Here is a 22,477-nt window from a genome sequence, read left to right as displayed (position 1 = left end):
ATGAAGCCCCACAAAATAATTACATACTAGTCCAAAATGGTTGTTTGTATAAAAGTAATACAAATTTTACATTCCAAATAAAAAGATTAGACACAGCCCATTTTAGACATAGCTCATTACCGAAACCAAGGGCGGCTTCCTGAGGACTTTGGAATAATTATATAACTGCTCATCAGTGTGAACAAGGGGTTTGCTTTCTGGTCCTCCAACTGCAAACATAAAGGCGCATTGCATATTACTCTGCTATAGTTAACCTGCGGTATGTTGTGTAGCAAGGGTTCATGGTGTATTTTTCACATACATGCTTTTTTTGCACTATTTGTATGGCAGGGACACAATACTTCAAAATGATACGGATATGCAACTAATGCTACAGGAAAAATGGTATGATATGACTTTGTGTTATCTGAAAAATAGCTAGTGATCACATAAACACAGACCAGACTATAAAGCCCAAGGGGGTAGTGATAAGGATCTGAACGCCTCCTTAACTTTGGCATTTCCTCTCTTTGAGTGCGTAACTGTGCAATGTTCTCCTCACATCTTCTTGTCAGTGGAATGCATCACACAATATTGGGAATTCCAAGTTCTTACCAAATCCTCCTGTCGTTCAATGATGATTTATCTCTTAAGAGTGTGGGTGTGAGGAAGAAAGAAAGGCGAAGGCAAATGAGATAGAGAAATCTTGAGAGAGAAAGCGAGAGCCAGTCTTGTGTCTGGCCTGGAAAGGAATTAGAATGCTGACTCAGCTTCAGGACCTATTCAAACCTGCCATTAGCAGAAAGTGCCAGTGAGAATCAATTCACTATTTATCTTGAGAGATAAAGAAATATTGCTTGGGCAGAGGTGATTCCAACTTTTAAGATGACCTCAAACCGGCCAGGAGAAAAATCAATTGGAGAGCATTTCAGAAATAGCGAATACCCACAATGGCTAGTAATCGTCACCAAAAGCAGTTAAATTCCTCTTGACCTAGGGGGAATGACTTTCCTCAATAGTTTTTCCTATGCAGTATATGTAACATGACAAAATCAAGAGATAAGAGAAAATTAATGACGACAAGAGAAATAAAATCAGTGGGCGAAATTTGGTTCCTGCTCATACCCAGGCCAGCCCACTGGGCTTAAGGGCAACAATTGGCCCCCGGCCAGGAAATATTTATTTATGGGTCAGTTAAACATGCTGGTATTTCCTAACAGGGATGGCTCCAGGCACCAGCTGAGCAAGCAGGTGCTTGGGGCGGCCAAGGGGAAGGGGCGGCATGTCGGGCTCTTCGGCAGCAATTCGGTAGAGGGTTCCTGTCCCTCTCGGAGGGAAGGACCTGCTGCCGAATTGCTGCCGAAGAAGAAAGCGGCACGGTGGAGCTGCCGCCGATCGCGATTGCGGCTTTTTTTTTTTTCCCCCTTCGCCACTTGGGGCAGCAAAAACCCTGGAGCCCGCCCTGTTTCCTAACATTTGAATACTTGACTTGTATCCTTAACATTTGTTTAACATAGTTTCTTTGTTTTGTTTTATATATTGTTTTACATATATAGCCTATGCACAAAATTGTAACCATGGTACCTAACGGAAAGTTTGAAGAGCCTCTTTTATTAAGCTAATTGAGGATGAAGAAAAGACTGGGACATGCTAAATTTTTAATTAACCTTAACTCAGTTAACCTTAACTCAGTTAACCTTAACTCAAATTAATTTAGAGATTTACTTGTAAATAGGGCTGTTGATTAATCGCAGTTAACTCGTGTGATTAACTCAAAAAAATTAATCGCGATTAAAAAAAAGTAATCGAGATTAATCGCACTGTTATACAATAGAATACCAATTGAAATGTATTAAATATTTTTGGATGTTTTTCTACATTTTCAAATATATTGATTTCAGTTACAAGACAGAATACAAAGTGTACAGTGCTCACTTTATATTATTTTTGATGACCAATATTTGCACTGTAAAAATGATAAACAAAAGAAATAGTATTTTTCAATTCACCTCATATAAGTACTGTAGTGCAATCTCTTTATCATGAAAGTCCAACTTACAAATGTAGGTTTTTTTGTTACATAACTGAACTCAAAAACAAAATAATGTAAAACTTTAGACTCTACAAGTCCACTCAGTCCTACTTCTTGTTCAGCCAATCTCTAAAAAAAACAATGTCACCTGAAAGCAAGAACGGGTGTTCGCATGGCACTGTTGTAGCTGGAGTCGCAAGATATTTACGTGCCAGATGCAATAAAGATTCATATGTCTCTTCATGCTTCAGCCATCGTTCCAGAGGATATGCTTCCATGCTGATGACGCTCGTTAAAAAAATAAGGTGTTAATTAAACTTGGTTGTCTGAGTGATTGGCTGAACAAGAATTAGGACTGATTGGACTTGTAGGCTCTAAAGTTTTACATTGTTTTATTTTTGATTTTTTTTTTGTACATAATTCTACATTTGTAAGTTCAACTTTCATGATAAAGAGATTGCACTGCAGTACTTGTATGAGGTGAATTGAAAAATACTGTTTCTTTTGTTTTTTACAGGGCAAATATTTGTAATAAAAAATAAATACAAAGTGAGCACTGACCACTTTGTATTCTGTGTTGTAATTGAAATCAATATTTTTGAAAATATAGAAAACATCCAAAAATATTTAAAAATGGCATTGTATTACTGTTTATCAGCACAATTAATCATGATTAATCTTTTTAATCACACAATTAATTACGATTAATTTTTTTAATCGCTTGACAGCCCTACTTGTAAATTCTCAGAAAATCCAATCTATACTCAGAGAGTACGCACTGAAAGTTTGTTGAGGATATACAAAACAAGGCTTCTTTAAGTGCAAAATCAAACTCCAACCTTAACTATGGAGTTCTGAACAGCATCTCCGTAATGTGAAATGAACAACTGCTGTCCATGAATGCAGCATAAACACTTTCTCCGTGTAATCACACATCTCCCATTCACCAAGACAAGTTACGAACAATCAGATATGTGAGGGCATTCCATATGTATTTCACACAATGAAAGAACAATGAAGAGACAACATGTTTGAACTCGATAGTTTTAGAAAATGGCAGTGTCCCTGAGAGCCTTTAGGCCTTGATCCTGCAGAGAGTTTTGTAGGCAGATCCCAGCACTCACACAGAGCTCCTAATAGGGATGGGACCTTAATTTGCACAGTGTGACCCAATCAAAATCCCTGGTATTACAGCAAGCAAGGAGTTAGCTTCAGAATTAAACCTCACACAGTTGTAACAGGCAGAGGGCATGTCCACACTACAAATGCTGTATCGGTGTAGCTGCACTGATCCAAATGCAGAGGGGAGAAGAGCTGAAGCCGTGGGAGGATGGGGGGGAGAAGTAGATTAAGCCAAGGAGATGCAGAAAGGAAACTGGGACTGGAGGCTGGCAGTGGAGGGGAGAGAGAAACTGGGGCTGGCTGAACAAGGAGACTGGGACTGGCAGTAGGAAGTGGAGCCTGGGATTGGTTTGCAAGGAGACTGGGACTGGGATCCAGGGAGAAAACTGGGATTGGCCTTGTCTACACTACAGGGGAAAGTCGAGCTAAGCTATGCAATTTGAGTTACATTAATAGCGTAACTCAAGTCGACGTCGCTTAGATCTATTTACCGCAGAGTCCACACTATGCTATGTCGACGGGAGAGTGATCTGCAGTCGATTTAGCAGGTCTTTACTAGATGCACTAAAGCAACCGCCGATGCGTCGATCATCACATGTCGATCCCCTGGTAAGTGTAGACAAGTCCTAAAGTGTCTTTGGGTTTCATCGTATTAAATGCAAAGTTTATTTATTATTGTGGGCCAGGATTCTATGTTACCTCTGTAGGGGGGAGATGTGATGTGAGGCATGGGAGTTTAAAGGACTATCCTAAAAATGTGCCAGACAAGAATGGACAATAAGTGTTAAGTGGATTTCCTGGGGTACGCCTAGGGGGAAATTAATGAAAGTTTCCCACCTCTGGTTATGCAAAACTCCTGCCTTTTGAAGCTATGTCCTGTGGCTAAGTCTTTGTCTGCTGATTGCCTGTTCCCAGAGACTGGAGATCAAAGGCCCAAGGGATATAAAGAAATGGCTGAACTGCCCAGCCTGGCTTCTGGTTCTGAATCTGAGACAGCAATGACCTTGCAACACTGGCGAAAACCCAGCTTTGGGTTTTGAAGGACTGACATCTACCAGAGTCCAATGTTGGAGTTGGGGGTGACCTCTGGTAAGCTTTTTAGCAGGTAGGTTCTTTTATTGTTTTTAATATGTTTTCTCTGTAATGCTTCCGCCTTAAGAATAAATGTGCTTGGTTAGAAGGAGCGGTGTGGTAACTCATAACTGCTGGCAATCACACGGTTCATAGTAATCAGAGAGAATGCAAAGTGCAGACCTTGGCCTGTTTAGGCAGTCTGGCTTGCTGGGGATATCATAGTGTAAAGCAGGCAACTGTGAAGCTTTAAAAAACCCTGGTCAGAAGAGAGTCAGATGCAGGTCTCTGCTCAAGTTAGGTGACGGCTGGGAGCCAGAAGCCTAGAATGGGTGCCACTGATGGACCATGAGGGGGGAAACAGGTGCATCTGTCCTGAAACTGCAACAGAGGGAACAAAGTAAAAGGGAAAAGGAGGCAGATCAGACAAGGAACTCAGGTGGGAGGGGAGAACTGGGATAAGGGTCGCAGAGATCGGACGAGGAGCCCGAGGAAGGAGATTGGGACTGGAAACCATTTGGGATGGAGAAAGAGTCACACAGAAGGCCACAGTGAGAGAGAGACAGACAGATTGGATGAGGAGCTGACAGCAGAGAGGAGGCATCGCTAGGCAAGGAGTCTGGGGACAAAGTGCTCGGGGGGAGGTGGAATGTGGGTAACTGGAAATGGGTAAATAAGGAGAATAAATAAGGAGATTGGGACTTGAGGAGACTGGATGGATCAGAGTAGGACTTGATGGGCCAGGAGACTGGGATGAGACACCTGAGGAGTGGAGACTGGGACGGGTTGGAGCAGATGAGTCAGATAGAGTCATGTTTGGGGAGAAAAAAAGCAGAAAAGTTTATACCTCTCCCCCATGAGACACTCCCTTCCAGAACTCTGAATGGAACCCAAGATTCCTGAGTCTCACCGTTTCTCGCCTGTCAGCAAATATCTGTGAAACCCATTCATGAAGGGTCCCATTACCTCTAGTGCTGGGCCGTACACAGCACGACAACCCACTCTGTTAGCTGAAGTGGCACAGGTCTGTAGCATGAATCTAAAAGTTCCAAACCTGCTGTTGATCCATGTGGTGTCAATACGATGGAATGTCTGCTTTTTCGGTTTGCTTTTTTTTAGAAAACTTGGGAAATTACACTAAAAAAAGCTACATTCAAAGAACATTATTAAAGTTGAAAAGTCAAGCACCCAAAAGTTAGGAAATGCCAGAACTAAGGTTGCTTGTCCAACCTTAATTTGACCCCCTTTTACATATGCATTATGATACAGTCTTTAATTACACAATTACATTCAATTTTTTCCACAGGAAAAAATATCTATATCTTCCTGAAAGGTATGAACATATCAACAAACTATAGCAAAAGGATACATCAACACGAAAAGTTCCCACCTAAACTTTTATAGAAAATAAACTGAAGACATTTTATAAATGAAAACTACTGATATTACAGAAGGGTTGTTTACGTTGTTTTTTGACAGATGAATATTAAAAATTACAACAGCTATCTGTACTGTATAGAAGCAGCCAAATTCTGTTGGACTTGCACTTCAAAGAACCTTACTGCATTCGCTGGGGTTCCGGGGCAGCCACTCAGTGTTTTTAAGCACAAGTTTTTTCAAAAACTATTTTTTAAACAAGAGTCTGCATTACAAACTGCCCAAGGTCTACAGTGCAAAATACAAGCCAAGTCCTTGATCCAGCAATCCCCAAAAGTGGATCTCTGTGTGGACCCAATTGCAAGTTAGGGACTGAGGGTGAAATCCTGGCCTGGTTAAACACAATGGCCAAATTCCCATGGACTTATATGGGGACAAGATATCTGCCCTAACTTTGATGATAAACTACAAAAGAGGCAAAGATGACAAGTGCACTCCTACCCTTTCTTGCTTTGCCAGTTAATTTTTATTAGCTCTGTGTTTTTCAAAAACATATAAGTATTCAGTCACTCTATTAGACTTACGTATATAATCAAAAATAACTCAGTATATTAAATTGTGTGGATTTTTTCACATCATGCAACATCATACATTTTTTGCTTTTCATGACATTTGATGTATGTTGGAGTATGTAGAGCTTTTCAGGTACAAGAGAAAACTTATCTCTTTGTGAGGAATGAACAGAAAGAGAATTTCTCAATTACTTTAAAGACAACGTATTGCTTTGAATGCTGGCAGAGAGCCAAGACAAAGGATTTTAAAAGTCTTTATCGCTAACATGTTATATCAAAGGGAAATTTTCTAACTGCAATTTTTTCTAAGCCTGAGCACTGTAGCTACTTGAGAAATGATGGCAGACTAGGGCATAAGTGGAATACATCTGTAGCCATTCTTATGTTGGGCTATGTCACCTTGAGGGTGAGGACTTGAGATAGGAAATTACAAAGTGTAACTGCAAAGACTACAACTTGCTGATTAGCTGCTAGCTGGAGCATAGAAGGAAGCTAGAAACACATAGTTTCTCAACGAAACAAAGAGATGGAAACAAAGAAACAAAGGGATGGAACAGACAACTAAATAGGTCCTCTGTGTAAGATACCTAGATAGTTCCCATCACTGTAGTATCTGATCAGCTCTCATCTTTAATGTATTTATCCTTGCAACAACCCTGTAGGTAGGGAAGTTCTATTATCTCCATTTTACAGATGGGGAACTAAGGCACAGAGAGGCTAAGTGACTTGCCCACGCTCATACAGTTAGTCTGTGGTATAGTAGGGAACCCAACCTGCATTTCTAGAGTCCCAGACTAGGGCCCTAACCACTGGACATTCCATCTCTCCTTCTTTTGCCTCTGTTTAACTTGTATAAGTCTATCAGTCAGAATGTTCCACCCACACCATAGACCTGCCAGAGCTTAACTTCTATTCTTGTTTTGCTTACTGCTGACTAATAAGATCATTGTGTGCCTTATCAAAATACCCCGTGTGGTTACAGTTTTCTTGAGGCTTCTCCATCTCTGGCCCAGTCCTTTCACTGATAATACAACCTACAGAGGCAACTGTCAATCAACGAATAACTAAAACCGCTAAGAAATTTTTTTTCCTTTTCCTATGTCACACCTTGTGAGCAGGATTTTCAATAATAGTAAATACCTAGCTCTTATATAGCACTTTTCATCCATGTGTCTCAAAGCAGTTTACAAAGGAGGTGTGTATCATTGTTCCACTTTTACCACCGGGGAAGCCGAGTGCTTGTGGTTGGTATAATTCTGCTCTGGTTGAAATCAGTGGAAATTTTACCATTGACTTCAAAGGGAGCAGAGTAGAGCAATGCTGAGTGCATTTGAAAATCTCCCTTGGTATATTTATATAGCTTATACAAATATTCTTGGAAGCCATGGAACTGCTTTGGCATTCCATTCTCTATCTTCTGCTTGCTCTAAACGTTTCATAGAAATCGATACACTTCCATGAAAAGTTTTAGTTTTGACAAACTGGCATTTGCTGTAAAAAATCCCTGACCAACTCTGCGTGTAAGGCTGGATTGTCAGTTTACAATCCACCCCGAGCAAGAATCAGTGCATAGCTGTACAGCTGCAGGAGTAGACCAGCCTATCAGGCACAATTCCCTCCCTGATCGCTCCCTTGCTCCACAGTGGAAGCAGTAGGTTTACATTCCCTTCAGTGCTCACTAGGGTGACCAGACAGCAAGTGTGAAAAATCGGGACGGGGATGGGGGGGTAATAGGAGCCTATATAAGAAAAAGACCCAAAAATCGGGACTGTCCCTATAAAGTCGGGACATCTGGTCACCCTAGTGCTCACTCAGCTCTGCTGGCTGGAGTGTTCAGGTTGGTGAGGAGGGACAGAGTTTGGCTTCACCCATTTCTGGGTGGTCGGAGGAGAAGCAGTGGTCTCTTTCCCACCTCCCTGTGATGCTGGTAGCCCAAGCAAGTGAGTAAGAGTCAGTCTTACGTGTGGCGTTTGACTAGTTTATTTGTGTGGTTTCATGCCCAAGTCACCATCTATCATTGGCCACCGTTTTGTTTTCACTGAACACAGAATGCACACTGTGGATCTGGATAAATTAAGGCTCAGAACTGGAGTCCGGGAAGGGAAGTGCAGGACAAAATGCAACTGAATTAATAACAATACCTAACTTTCATTAATGACTGAGAGAGCCTCAAAAAAGAAGTGTAAGCCGTGTGTCTTTACACTTACCAGCTTAATATGTTCTCGCTTCTGATACTTTTCACTATAATACTGTTCTTGTCGGAGATTGAGCAGCTGCTGTTGTTGCTTTTCCTTCAGTTCTATTAACTTCTGGGTCATTTCTGAGTCAAGGGCAGCCAGTTCTTGTTCAATAGTTGAACTGTGATCCGGGCTGCCAGTTTCACATCTGCAAAGACATACGGAATACCGATAACTCAATACAATAGGGACAGTTAGTACAATTCCTATTTTTTTCTTTCTTTTTCTTTTCTTTTCTTTTTTAGCCATTGTCTAAAGTAGTAGCTGTAGCCATCAAGAATGTATAAGTCTCTCTGTGCTGTATATGCTTACTAGTGCAATTATACGATTTACCACACACTTAAATGATTGGCTGGTTTCTCCACTGATTTCCATTTTCTATGCAAAATGAGTGTAAAACATGTAATATTGTGGTGGTGGTGGCGATAGTGGTTTAAACTCAATTTGCACAAGGTGCATTGCAGTGCAGTGGAGAATCAGGATCAATATCAATAAGTAATAAACATAATCGCCAACATTTTCCCAAACTGCGTGTAAGTTCACATTTATGCACCTAAATAAGTGGCTTGATTTTCAAACTAGCCCAGCCCTCAATGAGAATAATGGGAGCTCTTGGGTGGTGAGCCTTTTTGAAAATGAAGTCACCTATTTAGGTGCCTAAATGGGGATTTAGGAACCTAACCTGAGGCCTGCATTTATAAAAAGCCTCACCGGTGTTTGTTCAGGAGCTAGGAACATCCCTATATCTGCTAACTTACTCTCCTTTGGAAGTTATGTACAGTGAATGTGTGCACATTTGTGTGGAAGTATTTAATGAACTGCAGAACTGTGGACTTCTGTGAAAAAGGAAACTAGCAGAGGGGTATGATTCTGAGTAAGGCAGCACACAGAAGCAAAGGAAAAAATAAAAAAAGAATCTAAAAACCAAACTCCCTAAGAAGCAGAATGAGATTTTGGTCTTGGGAAAGAAAGATAAACGAACAAGGGCAGGGAAAGGGATTGATGAGGGAGCAGTGAATGGTGCATGTGAAAGTGAGATAAACAGTGCATAAAGTTAAAGGATTAAGGTAAAATAATAACAATCTAAACAAAAAAAAATTAAACATGAAAAAATATGCCCTGATCCATATTCCTACAGATTTCTGTCCTGCATGTTGGCATTGGACCATACAGCAGATTACAAATTTCTGCATAACACAGCTGACAAACAGCGCTAAAGAATTTTATCGACTCAAACTTTGGCTGTTCAAACTTTGGCTGTTTTCAGAATGTTCAAATTCTAAGTCACTTAAATATGGGGAGGCTGCTTTAGAAGTACAAAATTCCTATTACATTGAATGAGGGTTCTGTCATTGGACAATCATAAATGGCCAAGTTGCCTTCTGGGAACGATTTGTGGGCTAATTCACTGCCAGTTACAATCAGAGGTGTTGTTATGGACGTCAGAGGCCAGAAATCACTCCTGGCTTTTTCTCTCTGCTTGTCTCCCAGAGATTTTTTTGTTTAATGTTCATGGTTTTCATATTTTAAAAGCTATGATGAATTGCAAGTAGTAAATTGTATGAAATAATAAAAAGGACTTAGAATGTAATGGTGATTATTTGAATTAAATGAGTTGCAGAATGATGCTGTAATGTTTACTACATTTAAATAAATTATAATTAAATGAAAATGCTGAATAATTGGGATGAACTGAAATCTACCAAAAGGCATCCCTGATTAAGCAGCTTCAACTGTGGTATTATTAGCATCTAATCCTACATAAACTTAGGCACACGAGTAATTATATTTTGCGTAAGTGTTTGTAGTCGTTGTTTTTAGGGGTTTTATTGATATATAGTTCACTGCTACATGCACAAGCTGAGAGTATTCGAAAGATTTAGTGAGTCATAGTACATTTCCCACATCAAATTGACAGAAATAACTACACTGCCCATACCCCTTTATTTTCTAACAAACTAAAAAAAAAAAATCACTTTCACAGAAACAAAAAAATACAGGGCAATGGAGGATTGAAAAGTAGATGGGGCACAGAAAGGGACTGCATAAAGGGAAGGGGCCATAACATCTTGCCCAGATCTACTTACAATAAATCAATCATCACCACTAGAGAATTCATATTTTGAAATTTATTTGAGTACTTTCCGCTGTTAGTAAATCTATCAGGTGTTCGATTCAAGGAATAGGTCTAATTCTTAGTATTCTATTAACAATTCTTTCCAGGGTTCCAGTTTGGAGGCAGACACAAGTTAACAATGGCCCTCCTTGCCACAAATAATAAAACAGGACCAATTTTGATTTTCATCTCTAGGGTTGCATCTTTAGAATTCACCCTGTGGGACCTAGAGCCATTTGTTTGCTCGGGTTGGGCCAGAGCATGGGTTGTCCTATTTGTCTCTGCAGGAGAGTAAAGGGGCATAAGGTGGTCTCTTATCTCCCCCCTGTGGACTACATGCATGAGTTACAGTATAAAGGAGAGGGGGCAACAGCAGTTTCCCCGGGGATACTCCTCCTCCTTCCCTGCAGAAAAGCAGGGAGGCATGGGAAGCGTGCGGCACCTTGCAAAAGCACATCAGCTAGGACAACTGTGCCTGCTAGGAGACGCAAGTCATCTGTGCCAGTAAAGAGCTGATGCAGATTACCTCCTGCCTGCAGCAAGGAGGGAATCAGGGATTGAATTGTGACTCTGTAGTTATGAATTGGTCCCTGGTCTGCTCCTGCACCTAGGTGCAGCCTCTTACTCAGGGCATGTGGGAACTCCACAATCAAGTGTGTGCTATTTGTAAAAGAATTAGGGTGACCAGGTTTCTGAAAGAGAGAACGGGACACTGCACATGGCTGGTCCAAGGGCCTCTCCTCCACTCCCCCCGTGTGGGCGGCACCAAACCACGCGCCTGACCCCGCCTCCTCCTCCCTCTCCCCTCCTCCTGCACAAGGCTATCACTGGTCATTAGTGCCCTGCTTGCCTTCCCTCCCTCTCCCCTCCCCCCCCCCCAGCTGTCCTTGGTCGCTCCAGCCTTGCCTCTCCCCCTGCACCGGGCTGGCCTCGCCCCTCGCCCCTCCGCATGTTCCTCCACACCGCACTTCTTTGACAAATGTTGGCCAGAGCAAAGGGGTCAAATGCCCACTTTTGCCACACACAAAAAGGAACGGCTGGGGCAGGGTTTAAGAAAGGGGCTGTCCCGGGCAAAACAGGCCGTATGGTCACCCTAAAAAGAATGGATTATCAGAACAACTGAATCCCAGGAGAGCACCATACAGATGACAGTGGGTTTCTCAATACACAAGTAGTGTGTCCCCTATTGTATAGGGAAGGTGATATATACAAGCAATCTACCATGTAAATTGGGACAGTCTTCTCTGGTTGTGAGTAGAGAACAAATGCATCACAAGGGGGGCTTCTATCCATTGTTGCAGGTCCCACCTTCATTTCAAGATCTCTGCCCTCATTCAATCTATGAATGTCATGGCCTTTGTTTTTCATCTGTACTCTTGTGCTATCTCCACATACTTGTTATGTTATCAATTACGAGTAAATGGATAAAGATCTTTTGTATTAAAGGAGAGGACACTAACATACCTTCTCATACCAGTTAACATACCTTTTCCTACTTTCCCTTTTTGTGTTTTTTTCTAAGACTGCCCTACGACGCAGGTAGTCGTTCTGGATTTCGTTGTATTTTGCAGTGTGCTCTTTGATCAGATCAGTGGTTTTCTTGTGGTGTTTCTTTACAAGGTCCTTCATTTCTTTGTAGTGCTTCTTCTGAAGTTTAACAAATGACTTCTGTTGTTTTAGCTCCTCAATAGTCTGTGCTTCCACTTCTGCAACAATAATCACGGAAACTGCATCATTTTTCTCTGATTGAAATCCTTATGGAAAAGAAGCCAAAGCTCTGGATGGGCCTCCAATTATAAAATTTTAAACAGTGCAAGCCACTGTATTTAACTGAAATCCAAAGATAACCTCAAATGCAGTTCTGTCCTAAGGTACGATGCAGTCCATGGGTAAATACTGTTACTTGTTCCTTTCCCACTCCCTTCTCTAGGCAACAGTTTGCATAAGGACACATTTCATACCAGTACACAAGGCTTTAGCTGTGCTACACTTTGACAAATTACTTCTATTTTCAGTTGATTGTCCAGGAGAATTGCAAAACTAAAGCTTCATGGACCAAATTGAAAATATACCTCTTACTATAGCAGAATCAATGTACCCTTCAAAGAAGTTGAACTAAAGGGCTTCTCAGCTTTGGAAGTGGAGAATGGACTTGATGTCCTCAAGAAACTAAGCCAGCAATGACATTCAACTAGGTACGATGAAATACAAGCGGTGTATCTTATTTTTAGGAGTTATGCCATTGACTTCAGGACTGGGCTCTACATTGCACTGATAGCTACACTATCATGGGTGCATCTCCAAAATCTCCAGTAAGAGCTCTAGTGTATGCAAGGCGCTGGCATTAAGCCATCTAAGTCTGCTCAGAGCCAATCTAGATGACACGGTGGTCAGAATACTGGTTCCTTCTCTGCATTCAGACTCCGAATACGGATGCTCCCCGGGTTACGCAAACCCGACTTACGCAAATCCGGACTTATGGAAAAAGTTCTGTAAGTTCCGTAAGCTTTTTTTTTTGTGTGTGTAATTGTCGGGTTATACGTTCCCAACTTACGCAAAATTCGACTTACGCAAGGCTTTCCGTGCATAAGTTGGGAAGTGTCTATACTCCCACCATTACTGGCATGGACGGTAGTGCAACAGTGGGAGATATTAAGAAAAAGCTCCCTGTAGGGACCCAATCCTACTCTCATTGTAGTCAATGGGGGGGTTGCCATTCAAGATGCAGGATTGTGTCCTAAGGGAACAAGTCCTGGTATGTACATTTGCCACAAAGTTCTTTCAGCAATAATCAGACAATGAAAAGTCTAAACCAGGTAGCCTATTTTACGAAATGTACGTATCCCTGGACAAAACCGTAATATTCATTCAGAATATGCTACTGCATAACACCTGTATTTTTATTACCTGTTAGGACACTCTGAATAAGATCTTCTGTTTTTGCAGGTGCTTTCACAGAACCTGGAAGTAAAAGATAGTATTGATTTCCATTCTTTTTAAACAGAAGTCACGTGTTGCCTGTAGAAAATTTATATATATTCTATATCATTATCGCAGTTGACATAGCATATACAGTTGTGTAAACATTCTGAATAATGTGAGGAAATATATTTTTAGGTACCTTTCACACTGCCCAAGAGTAGCAACATGGATGTGTATCCCAGTTCATAGATTATGTATTAATTATATTGATTACTTAAGAATTCCAGTTATCACTTTGAGGGTTGACAGGTTCTTGTCCCAAGATCAGGCTCAGTATTAAAATTACTGTAGAGTTGGGAACCCTGATGTACACAGTTGCAACACTCACACTCTAGGAAAACTTCTGTATTTACAATAGTTTATTAATACATTTAGCAAAGTCACAAACACTCCAGCTCAGTAAGGTAGATGGATATAGTACAGAATGTCCATCTGCACATCCATATACTCACACCATTCCTTGCAGAACAACCTGAAATGTTAGCCATTATCTTCCTCATCACCATCACCTTCCTCATCCTCACCAGTGCCATCATCCTGGCATCTCCCAAGGACTACACCTCTCTCTCCTATTGCCCGCAGGCTGGGATGCAACTTGTATAATATGTTACGCTGACGCCACTATGCCTAATGCACATTCAGTAGGGGTTTCTCCCCTCTTCCTTATTTGTATTTCCTCACCATACTAATGTTGAGGTGCCCTTCTCCTATTGGTTAGTATACTAATGATCTCAATTTATTATCATATATGTCGATTCGTCGATAGGGCATTCTTGTGGTCAGACATCTGCGAATGTTAGCTCATGTTCATGTAGTTTTGGTAAATTCTGAGAAAATTTCCCCTTAAACACTTTATTCTCAGTTCCCCAAAACTTGGGGGGTTACCACTGGGCCATTTATCTGTGCCAACGTTCATAGGCCTCAAGCATTATGCTAAGTGCTGAAGCTAATGTCGTACAGGCCTTTAGGTTCCTTGCATTACTGCTGAATATAATGAATGTGGAATGTAATGAAAGCAAGACAGTGAATATAATAAAGGCAAACTAGCCGTATGGTCTATAGAGGCAACACTTGTATCAACACCAAACAACACAACACAACATAAAACACCCTAGCCACCTCACTTTTCTTATGAGAGGGATGCCGCTGAATTCAGTGGGACCAATCGTGTGAGTAAGGTAAACACGATTTGGCTCATGGTTAGTACAACACTGGTACTTTAAGTGACAGTTCAAAATTGCTTTAAAAGGGTCTGGTACAACTCCTCTGAAGTTTGTGGAAGTTGGATGGGGCCTATGATGAACAATCAATAATTAAATTGGAAATAATGTAGTTTTAGAATTCTTTTAAAAATAGATATATCAATACAAATGTATACAGGCCTCCATTTTCAAAGAATGAATTTTAAGTGTACAGGAAAAGGTAAATACATGCACAAATAACTGGAAATATTTTTGTAAAAGCAATTTAAGAGTCTACCGCACTTGGACATAAGGAACTGTTGTGCAAACGACCTTGACCATAATGGAACACTCAGCTGCACAATTACAGAATACTTTATTATTTTCAAAACTCAGGAAAAATGTCTATGCTTGCATCTGTGCCCCCTTCTTTATTAAAATACATGTCCTCTCCTATTTAATTCTTCCTTTGTGTGAGCAAATTGCTTCTCAAGTATCATAGGCCCATAGCTAAACCAATAAAAGTGTAGGCGTGGGTGTTGAGATGATGGGGCAATTGTTTTGGAAGACCTGAGACAGGAGTAAAAATGTACATTTACCAGGATAATGTGCATGGGGGGTATTATTATTTATTTAGCATTAACAATGCTTGTGCTGTATTAATATATGAAAATGAAGACAACCCTTAAGACACAGCAATTTAAGAGACAGAGGCATGTAAATATTCAATAACAGAAGACTGGTCACCCTGGGACATCCAGAGGTTGGGATAACAAACTCACTTCTGGAAGAAGTGAGATTTTAGAAAGCATATGAAGCAAGGGACATGTGTACTTTACTGTAAGACTAGGAGATGTTCAAAACATATTGCTATTATGCTTATCAACATAGAGCCAGGTATCAAAAAAATGCTCAGCACACAATATCGGGGTCCGATTTTCTACACAGCTCAACTCCATTTAGGCACCTTCATGAAGTGGCCAGATTCTTCAGACGTGTTTGGTATTCCATGGCCCATCGCGTTAAGTGCTGCACTGGTACTTACAATTCACAAGCAAATTCCAGAGTAATGTTCATACTGGATTCTGCTCATTGCCTCTCCAAAGTTCAAGGAGCCCTTGTCTATGAGTGTGTTTTATTATTATTATTATTTTATTACAGCTGTCGATTAATCACAGTTAACTCATGCGATTAACTCAAAAAATTAATTGCGATTAATTGCACTGTTAAACAATAGAATACCAGTTGAAATTTATTAAATATTTGTGGATTTTTTCTACATTTTCAAATATATTGATTTCTATTACAACACAGAATACAAAGTGTACAGTACTCACTTTATATTATTTTAGATTACAAATATTTGCACTGTAAAAATGATAAAAGAAATAGTATTTTTCAATTCACTTTATACAAGTACTGTAGTGCAATCTCTTTATCGTAAAAGTGTAATTTACAAATGTAGGGTTTTTTTGTTACATAACTGCACTCAAAAACAAAACAATGTACAACTTTAGAGCATACAAGTCCACTCAGTCCTACTTCTTGTTCAGCCAATCGCTAAGACGAACAAATTTGTTTATATTTATGGGCAATAATGCTGCCCGCTTCTTATTTACAATGTCACCTGAAAGTGAGAACAGGTGTTCGCATGGCACTTTTGTAGCCGGTGGTGCAAGGTATTTATGTGCCAGATATGCTAAACATTTGTATACCCCTTCATGCTTCGGCCAACATTCCAGAGGACATGCCTCCATGCTGCTGATGCTCGTTAAAAAAATAATGTGTTAATTAAATTTGTGACTGAACTCCTGGGGGAGAGAATTGTATATCTCCTGTTCTATTTTACCCACATTCTGTCATATATTTCATGTTATAGCAGTCTTGGATGATGACCCAACACATGTTCGTTTTAACAACACTTTCACTGCAAATTTGACAAAATTCAAAGAAGATACCAATGTGAAATTTCTAAAGATAGCTACAGCACTTGACCCAAGATTTTAAGAAACCGAAGTGACTTCCAAAATCGGAGAGGGATGAGGTGTGGAGCATGCTTTCAGAAGTCTTAAAGGAGCAACATTCTGATACAGAAACTAGAGAACCCAAACCACCAAAAAAGAAAATCAACCTTCTGCTGATGGCATCTGACTCAGATGATGAAAATGAACATGCGTCGGTCTACATTGCTTTGGATAGTTATCGAGCAGAACCCATCATTAGCATGGACGCATGTCCTTTGGAATGGTGGTTGAAGCATGAAGGGACCTATGAATCTTTAGTGCATCTGGCATGTAAATATCTTGCAACACTGGCAACAACAGTGCCATGAGAACACCTGTTCTCTCTTCCAGGTGACAGTGTGACAAGAAGCGGGCAGCATTTTGTTACATAACTGCACTCAAAAACAAAACAACATACAACTTTAGAGCGTACAAGTCCACTCAGTCCTACTTCTTGTTCAGCCAATCGCTAAGACGAACAAATTTGCATGCAGTTATGTAACATTTATCTCCTGCAAATGTAAACAAATTTGGTTGTCTAAGTGATTGGCTGAACAAGAAATAGGACTGAGTAGACTTGTAGGCTCTAAAATTTCACATTGTTTTATTTATGAATGCAGTTATTTTTTGTACATAATTCTACATTTCTAAGTTCAACTTTCATGATAAAGAGATTGCACTACAGTAAATTGTATGAGGTGAATTGAAAAATACTATTTCTTTTGTTTTTTACAGTGCAAGTATTTGTAATAAAAAATAAATACAAAGTGAGCACTGTACACTTCGTATTCTGTGTTGTAATTGAAATCAACATATTTGAAAATGTAGAAAACATCCAAAAATATTTAAATAAATGGTATTTTATTATTGTTTAACAGCGCAATTAATCACACAATTAATCATGATTACTTTTTTAATTACACGATTAATCGTGATTAATTTGTAATCACTTGACCGCCCTATATTTTATTATTATTATTTATTATTTCTGTCTTCAACTCTTGTATAATCATGACCTGTTTCACTCCAATGGTGACTGCTTTTCAGGCATAAGTGGATACAGTATGTGAAGCCTACAGATATACTTCTGGAAGAAAGAGGCTATTACTAATGCTGTGAAATAAATAATAATATGTGTTAAAACATAGGACAATTTTCCCCTACTCATTTTATATAGCTTTTTTTTAAATGCAAAGCACACACAGAAAGTGTTATTCAGCCATTTCTTGGTTTTGTTTTTTAAATAATTAATGTAGGAAAAAAGCGTTTAAGTCTTTTACCCGGGGCTGGTTGACTATGGACAACCTGAGTTGCTGGCTTCGTTGTCAGAGAAGTGGAGTGACTTAGTCCATTTTCTGCTGGTGTTGGTCTGGGCTCATTATTAGCTTCTGATGGTGCATCCCCCTGATCAACCTAAAGATACAGAATATTTTACATTACTTTTCCAAATAGGTATATACATAATAAATACATGCAGGGGGAGGGGGAGGGAGTTATTTATTTCCAATCCAACCGTCTTGCCTCTTTTGATCCTGAAATTTCGTACAGGTTTTAAATACACTGCTCTAAAAGAAAAATCTGGACTTAGTAGCTTCAGTTTTCCACTGTATTGCAGTTCATTTTTGCAAGTTAACTTTCAGAAATACAGCACATATCTTTCTGAACAATTATTCTGAGTGTATTTTTGTCTTGTATAACCTCAGAAAAAATTTTTTTAACAGGATATAATTCAGCTGAATAGTTTCCAGCCACAAAACAGACAGGTAATTTACCCATTTATAATATGTATTAGTTAGCAATATCAGAGGTAAAACTACATAGAATCAGCATTGTGCTGCATCATAAAATCCTTCTAGAAGTAAATAGAAGATAGCAGGAAAATACCATTCAGATCCCTATTATGAACAAAATATGTGTATGGAATGGCTGCTAAATTTCATAGCTAATTTTACTAGACAGTGTAATTATTCATCAACTCTCAAGACATGCACACATACTTCTTATCCCCAGGATATAATATTCTCATAACTACACTCAACAGAGAGCATATAAACAATACCTCCATCCTGCTGAACTCTACATAAATGTGTCTCTGGTATCCAACTCATCTAAGCATTTTCCACAGCCTTTTCCTCCTTGCCAGTTCCCTTATGAATCCCTTACAGTTACTCTTGTGGACGTTAGGTTTACAAAGACATACAACCACTCCATGCTCAGGGAGGAGGAGGAGGGACTCACAGCACTGGTAAGCTATTTGGATTTTCAGACGGCCAAAAAGAGTACGAAGAACTGGTTGCCATGGCACCAGCTGAATACAGTCCTGGCTTGTTCCACAGGCTGCTTCTGTTTCACTCTTTGAGGATAATCAAATTACAAGCAGAAGCAGGAGACAGCTGTCAGAATATCCGTCTGCCACTCTCTCAAGAGGCAACACAGGTTCTGGTATAATTGTTTTACGCTAATTACACGGCCAGTTTACTGCAACCTGGCTCAACAGTCATATACCATAACACTTTGTGTACTGTGAAGGGATCTCTGCCTCAACATCTTAGGGTAGGTCTACACTTACCTCCAGGTCCGGCGGTAAGCAATCGATCTTCTGGGATCGATTTATCGCGTCTTGTCTAGACGCGATAAATCGATCCCGGATCGATCCCGGAAGTGCTCGCCGTCGACGCCGGTAGTCCAGCTTGGCGAGAGGAGTACGCGGCTTCGACGGGGGAGCCTGTCTGCCGCGTCTGGACCCGCGGTAAGTTCGAACTAAGGTACTTCGAATTCAGCTACGTTATTAACGTAGCTGAATTTGTGTACCTTAGTTCGAAGTGGGGTGTTAGTGTGGACCAGGCCTTAATTCTAACACAGCTATACAATGGGATACAAGGATATCACCGCCATTGTGTCTATCAGGAGATCCAATCTATTCCAACCACTTCGTTTATCTCATGCATAAGCAAAACATGATCTGAACAGTGATGTGCATGTCCACTTTCATTCTAGAATGATCCTGTTTTTGGTAGAAGTCTTGGCTGGTTTTATTTTTTTCTTCTTTAAACACTGTTAAAGGAAGTCACGTTCAATAGTTTAATAAAAAATGCTCTGCTAGTGAGAACTTACACTGCATGAATGATTAATAAAAAATAAAGCTAGACTTACAAGCTTGCATCCCAGCTTGCAAATTCATGCCTGGAAAGTAAGGAGCCAATTTTGTGTGTGCAAGTGCACATTTTCTTTTTTGCCACCAGGTTGATATATGCTAATAAAATTCAAGTAGCATTGCACCTTGTTTTCAAACGATTAACATGGCTGATCAGTTTTGGGCACCAGAGATATTTGCTTCCAGAAACTAAATCGCAAACATGAGACAAGTTCAGGTAGAGTTACCATACGTCCGTTTTTTCCCGGACATGTCCGGCTTTTCGGCAATCAAACCCCCGTCCAGGGAGAATTGCCAAAAAGCCGAACATGTCCGGGAAAATGCCGGCCGGGCACTTCCCCTCCCACGACTGCTCTGCTCCTCCCCTGACTCTTCGGCTCTGTTTAAGATCCGAGCTGCCTGAGCGCTATGGGCTTCAGGCAGCCCCCCCCTTGCCTCCGGACCCCAGCCGCCGGCCGGGCACTTCCCTTCCCGAGCTCCGGCGGCGCAGGGTCCGGAGGCATGGGAGCTGCCCGAAGCCGGTAGCGCTCGGGCAGCTCAGCTCTTAAACAGAGCCGAAGAGTCAGGGGAGGAGCAGAGCCTCCGGCCGTGCCGGCTCTGCTCCTCCCCTGACTCTTCGGCTCTGTTTAAGAGCCGAGCGCTACGGGCTTTGGGCAGCCCCCATGCCTCCGGACCCTGCGCTGCCGGAGCGCGGGAGGGGAAGTGCCCGGCCGGGGGCGTAGGGTCCGGAGGCATAGGGGCTGCCCGAAGCCCAAGCACTACCGGCTTCACGGTTTGCCGGGCAGCCTCCAGACCCTGCGCCCCCGGCTGGGGGCTTCCCCTCCCGGGCTCCAGCTGTGCTGGGGAAGCACCGGCCGGGGGCGCAGGGTCTGCGGGCTGCCCGGCAAACCGTGAAGCCGGTAGAGCTCGGACAGCCCTTTTCGCGTGGCTGGGAGTGGGAGGGGGCGGAGTTAGGACGGGGTTGGGCGGGGAAGGGGCGGAGTTGGGGCGGGGCTAGGGGGTGGGGAAATGGGCGGGGCCAGGGCCCGTGGAGGGTCCTCTTTTTTTATTTGCTAAATATGGTAACCCTAGTTCAGGAAGTGAACAAAGAGCCATGTTTTGTGTAACAAGCAATTGAATCTTGTTACAAAGCACTTCCTCTTCTCATAATTCATGACTACCCACAATTCTTAAGTGAATGTGATTTTCCCTTAATGGAGAATATCACAGGTTATCTTTCTTAATACATTATGCATTCCATCCTCATATTTTACGTTTTAGTAGCGAGGTATAAAAGGAACATTAGTTTACAGGGGGTTGGCAACCTTTCAGAAGTGGTGTGCCGAGTCTTCATTTATTCACTCTAATTTAGGGTTTCGAGTGCTAGTAATACATTTTAATGTTTTTAGAAGGTCTCTTTCTATAAGTCTATAATATATTACTAAACTATTGTTGTATGTAAAGTAAATAAGGTTTTTAAAATGTTTACGAATCTTAGTTTAAAATTAAATTAAAATGCAGAGCCCCCCGGACCGGTGGCCAGGACCCGGGCACTGTGAGTGCCACTGAAAATTAGCTCGCGTGCTGCCTTCGGCACGCATGCCATAGGTTGCCTACCCCTGGTTTACATCCTATGCTTTGTCATGTCTTCAGTAAAAGACTGTGCTTACTCATCAAAGGTTAGTGTTCAGCAGGGAAGAGCAGTCTTATATAGATGCATAGGATTGGATTTTGTTCTACTATACACCAAAAAGTGGCACTGTAGCTACCTTCCACTCTAACCACACCTGATGTAAGGAGGAGGGGGGATCATCTCAGAAGATCCCCTATGCCTGACCTGATTCTTTCCTGTAAAAGGGACTTTATGCCAGCAGCATATGTAAAGGCAGGATGCCTTGTGCTCTGACTTATGACAAGGCTGGGTGACTTCGAATCAGTTAGCCACAATCGGCTCCTTGTAGCCACCACTCTCCATCCTGTCTGGATGTAGTGGAGATTTCGGGATTACAGTCTCTGTTCACTCATGTCTGTGCATGTCAATAGCAGAGGGGTCTTTAGGAAGGATCTGAATGAGGAGAGAGTAGCGGCCGGGGTGCCAGCTCAGAATGGGTATTCCACGAGGCGGTGGCAATGGGCAAAGACACAGAGATAACCATGAGAAGTGGGCAAACAGGACACTGAGGTTGTTATCATTGGCAGAATGCCAGTTGTGGGAGTGTGGGAGGGGGCTCTGGGCTGAGCCTGGGGCAGGGGGTTGGGGTGCAGGGTGCGGTTTCTGGGAGGGAGTTTGGGTGCAGGAGGGGGCTCAGGGCTGGGGCAGTGGGTTGGGATGCAGGAGTGGGTTCGGGGTGCGGGCTCTGGGAGGAAGTTTGGATGTGGGAGGGGGCTCAGGGCTGGAGTAGGGGGTTAGTATGCGGAAGAGGGCTGGGGTGCGGGCTCCGGCTGAGTGGCGCTTACTTCGAGTGGCTCCCGGAAGCAGCCGGCATATCCAGCTCCTAGGCTCAGCGCTGCCCCAGCCAATGGGAGATGTGGAGTCGGCGCTCGGGGGAGGGGGAGCAGCGCTCAGAGACCCCCTGGCCACCCCTGCGCCTAGGAGCCAGAGGGACGTGCCAGTCACTTCCGGGATCCGCGTGGAACCAGGGCAGATAGAGAGCCTGCCTTAGCCCCGCTGC

General features: G+C 41.8%; 1 protein-coding gene across 3 annotated transcripts in view; it reads right to left on the bottom strand.

Annotated features, from left to right (window-relative positions):
* Window positions 1–22,477, bottom strand: part of PLCB1 (phospholipase C beta 1) — a 627,096-nt gene that overhangs the window by 98,491 nt on the left and 506,128 nt on the right. For all 3 annotated transcript variants that reach the window (XM_054022546.1, XM_054022548.1, XM_054022547.1), the window contains exons 24-27: window positions 17,953–18,085; window positions 13,414–13,467; window positions 11,993–12,212; window positions 8,361–8,538 (exon numbers count right to left, since the gene is read on the bottom strand). In XM_054022546.1, the coding sequence (XP_053878521.1) occupies window positions 8,361–8,538; window positions 11,993–12,212; window positions 13,414–13,467; window positions 17,953–18,085 (585 nt within the window). The remainder of the gene's footprint in view (window positions 1–8,360; window positions 8,539–11,992; window positions 12,213–13,413; window positions 13,468–17,952; window positions 18,086–22,477) is intronic.

Source organism: Malaclemys terrapin, chromosome 3, assembly GCF_027887155.1.
Source record: "Malaclemys terrapin pileata isolate rMalTer1 chromosome 3, rMalTer1.hap1, whole genome shotgun sequence".
NCBI lineage: Eukaryota > Metazoa > Chordata > Testudines > Emydidae > Malaclemys > Malaclemys terrapin.
This window is presented reverse-complemented; position numbering and strand designations above follow the sequence as displayed.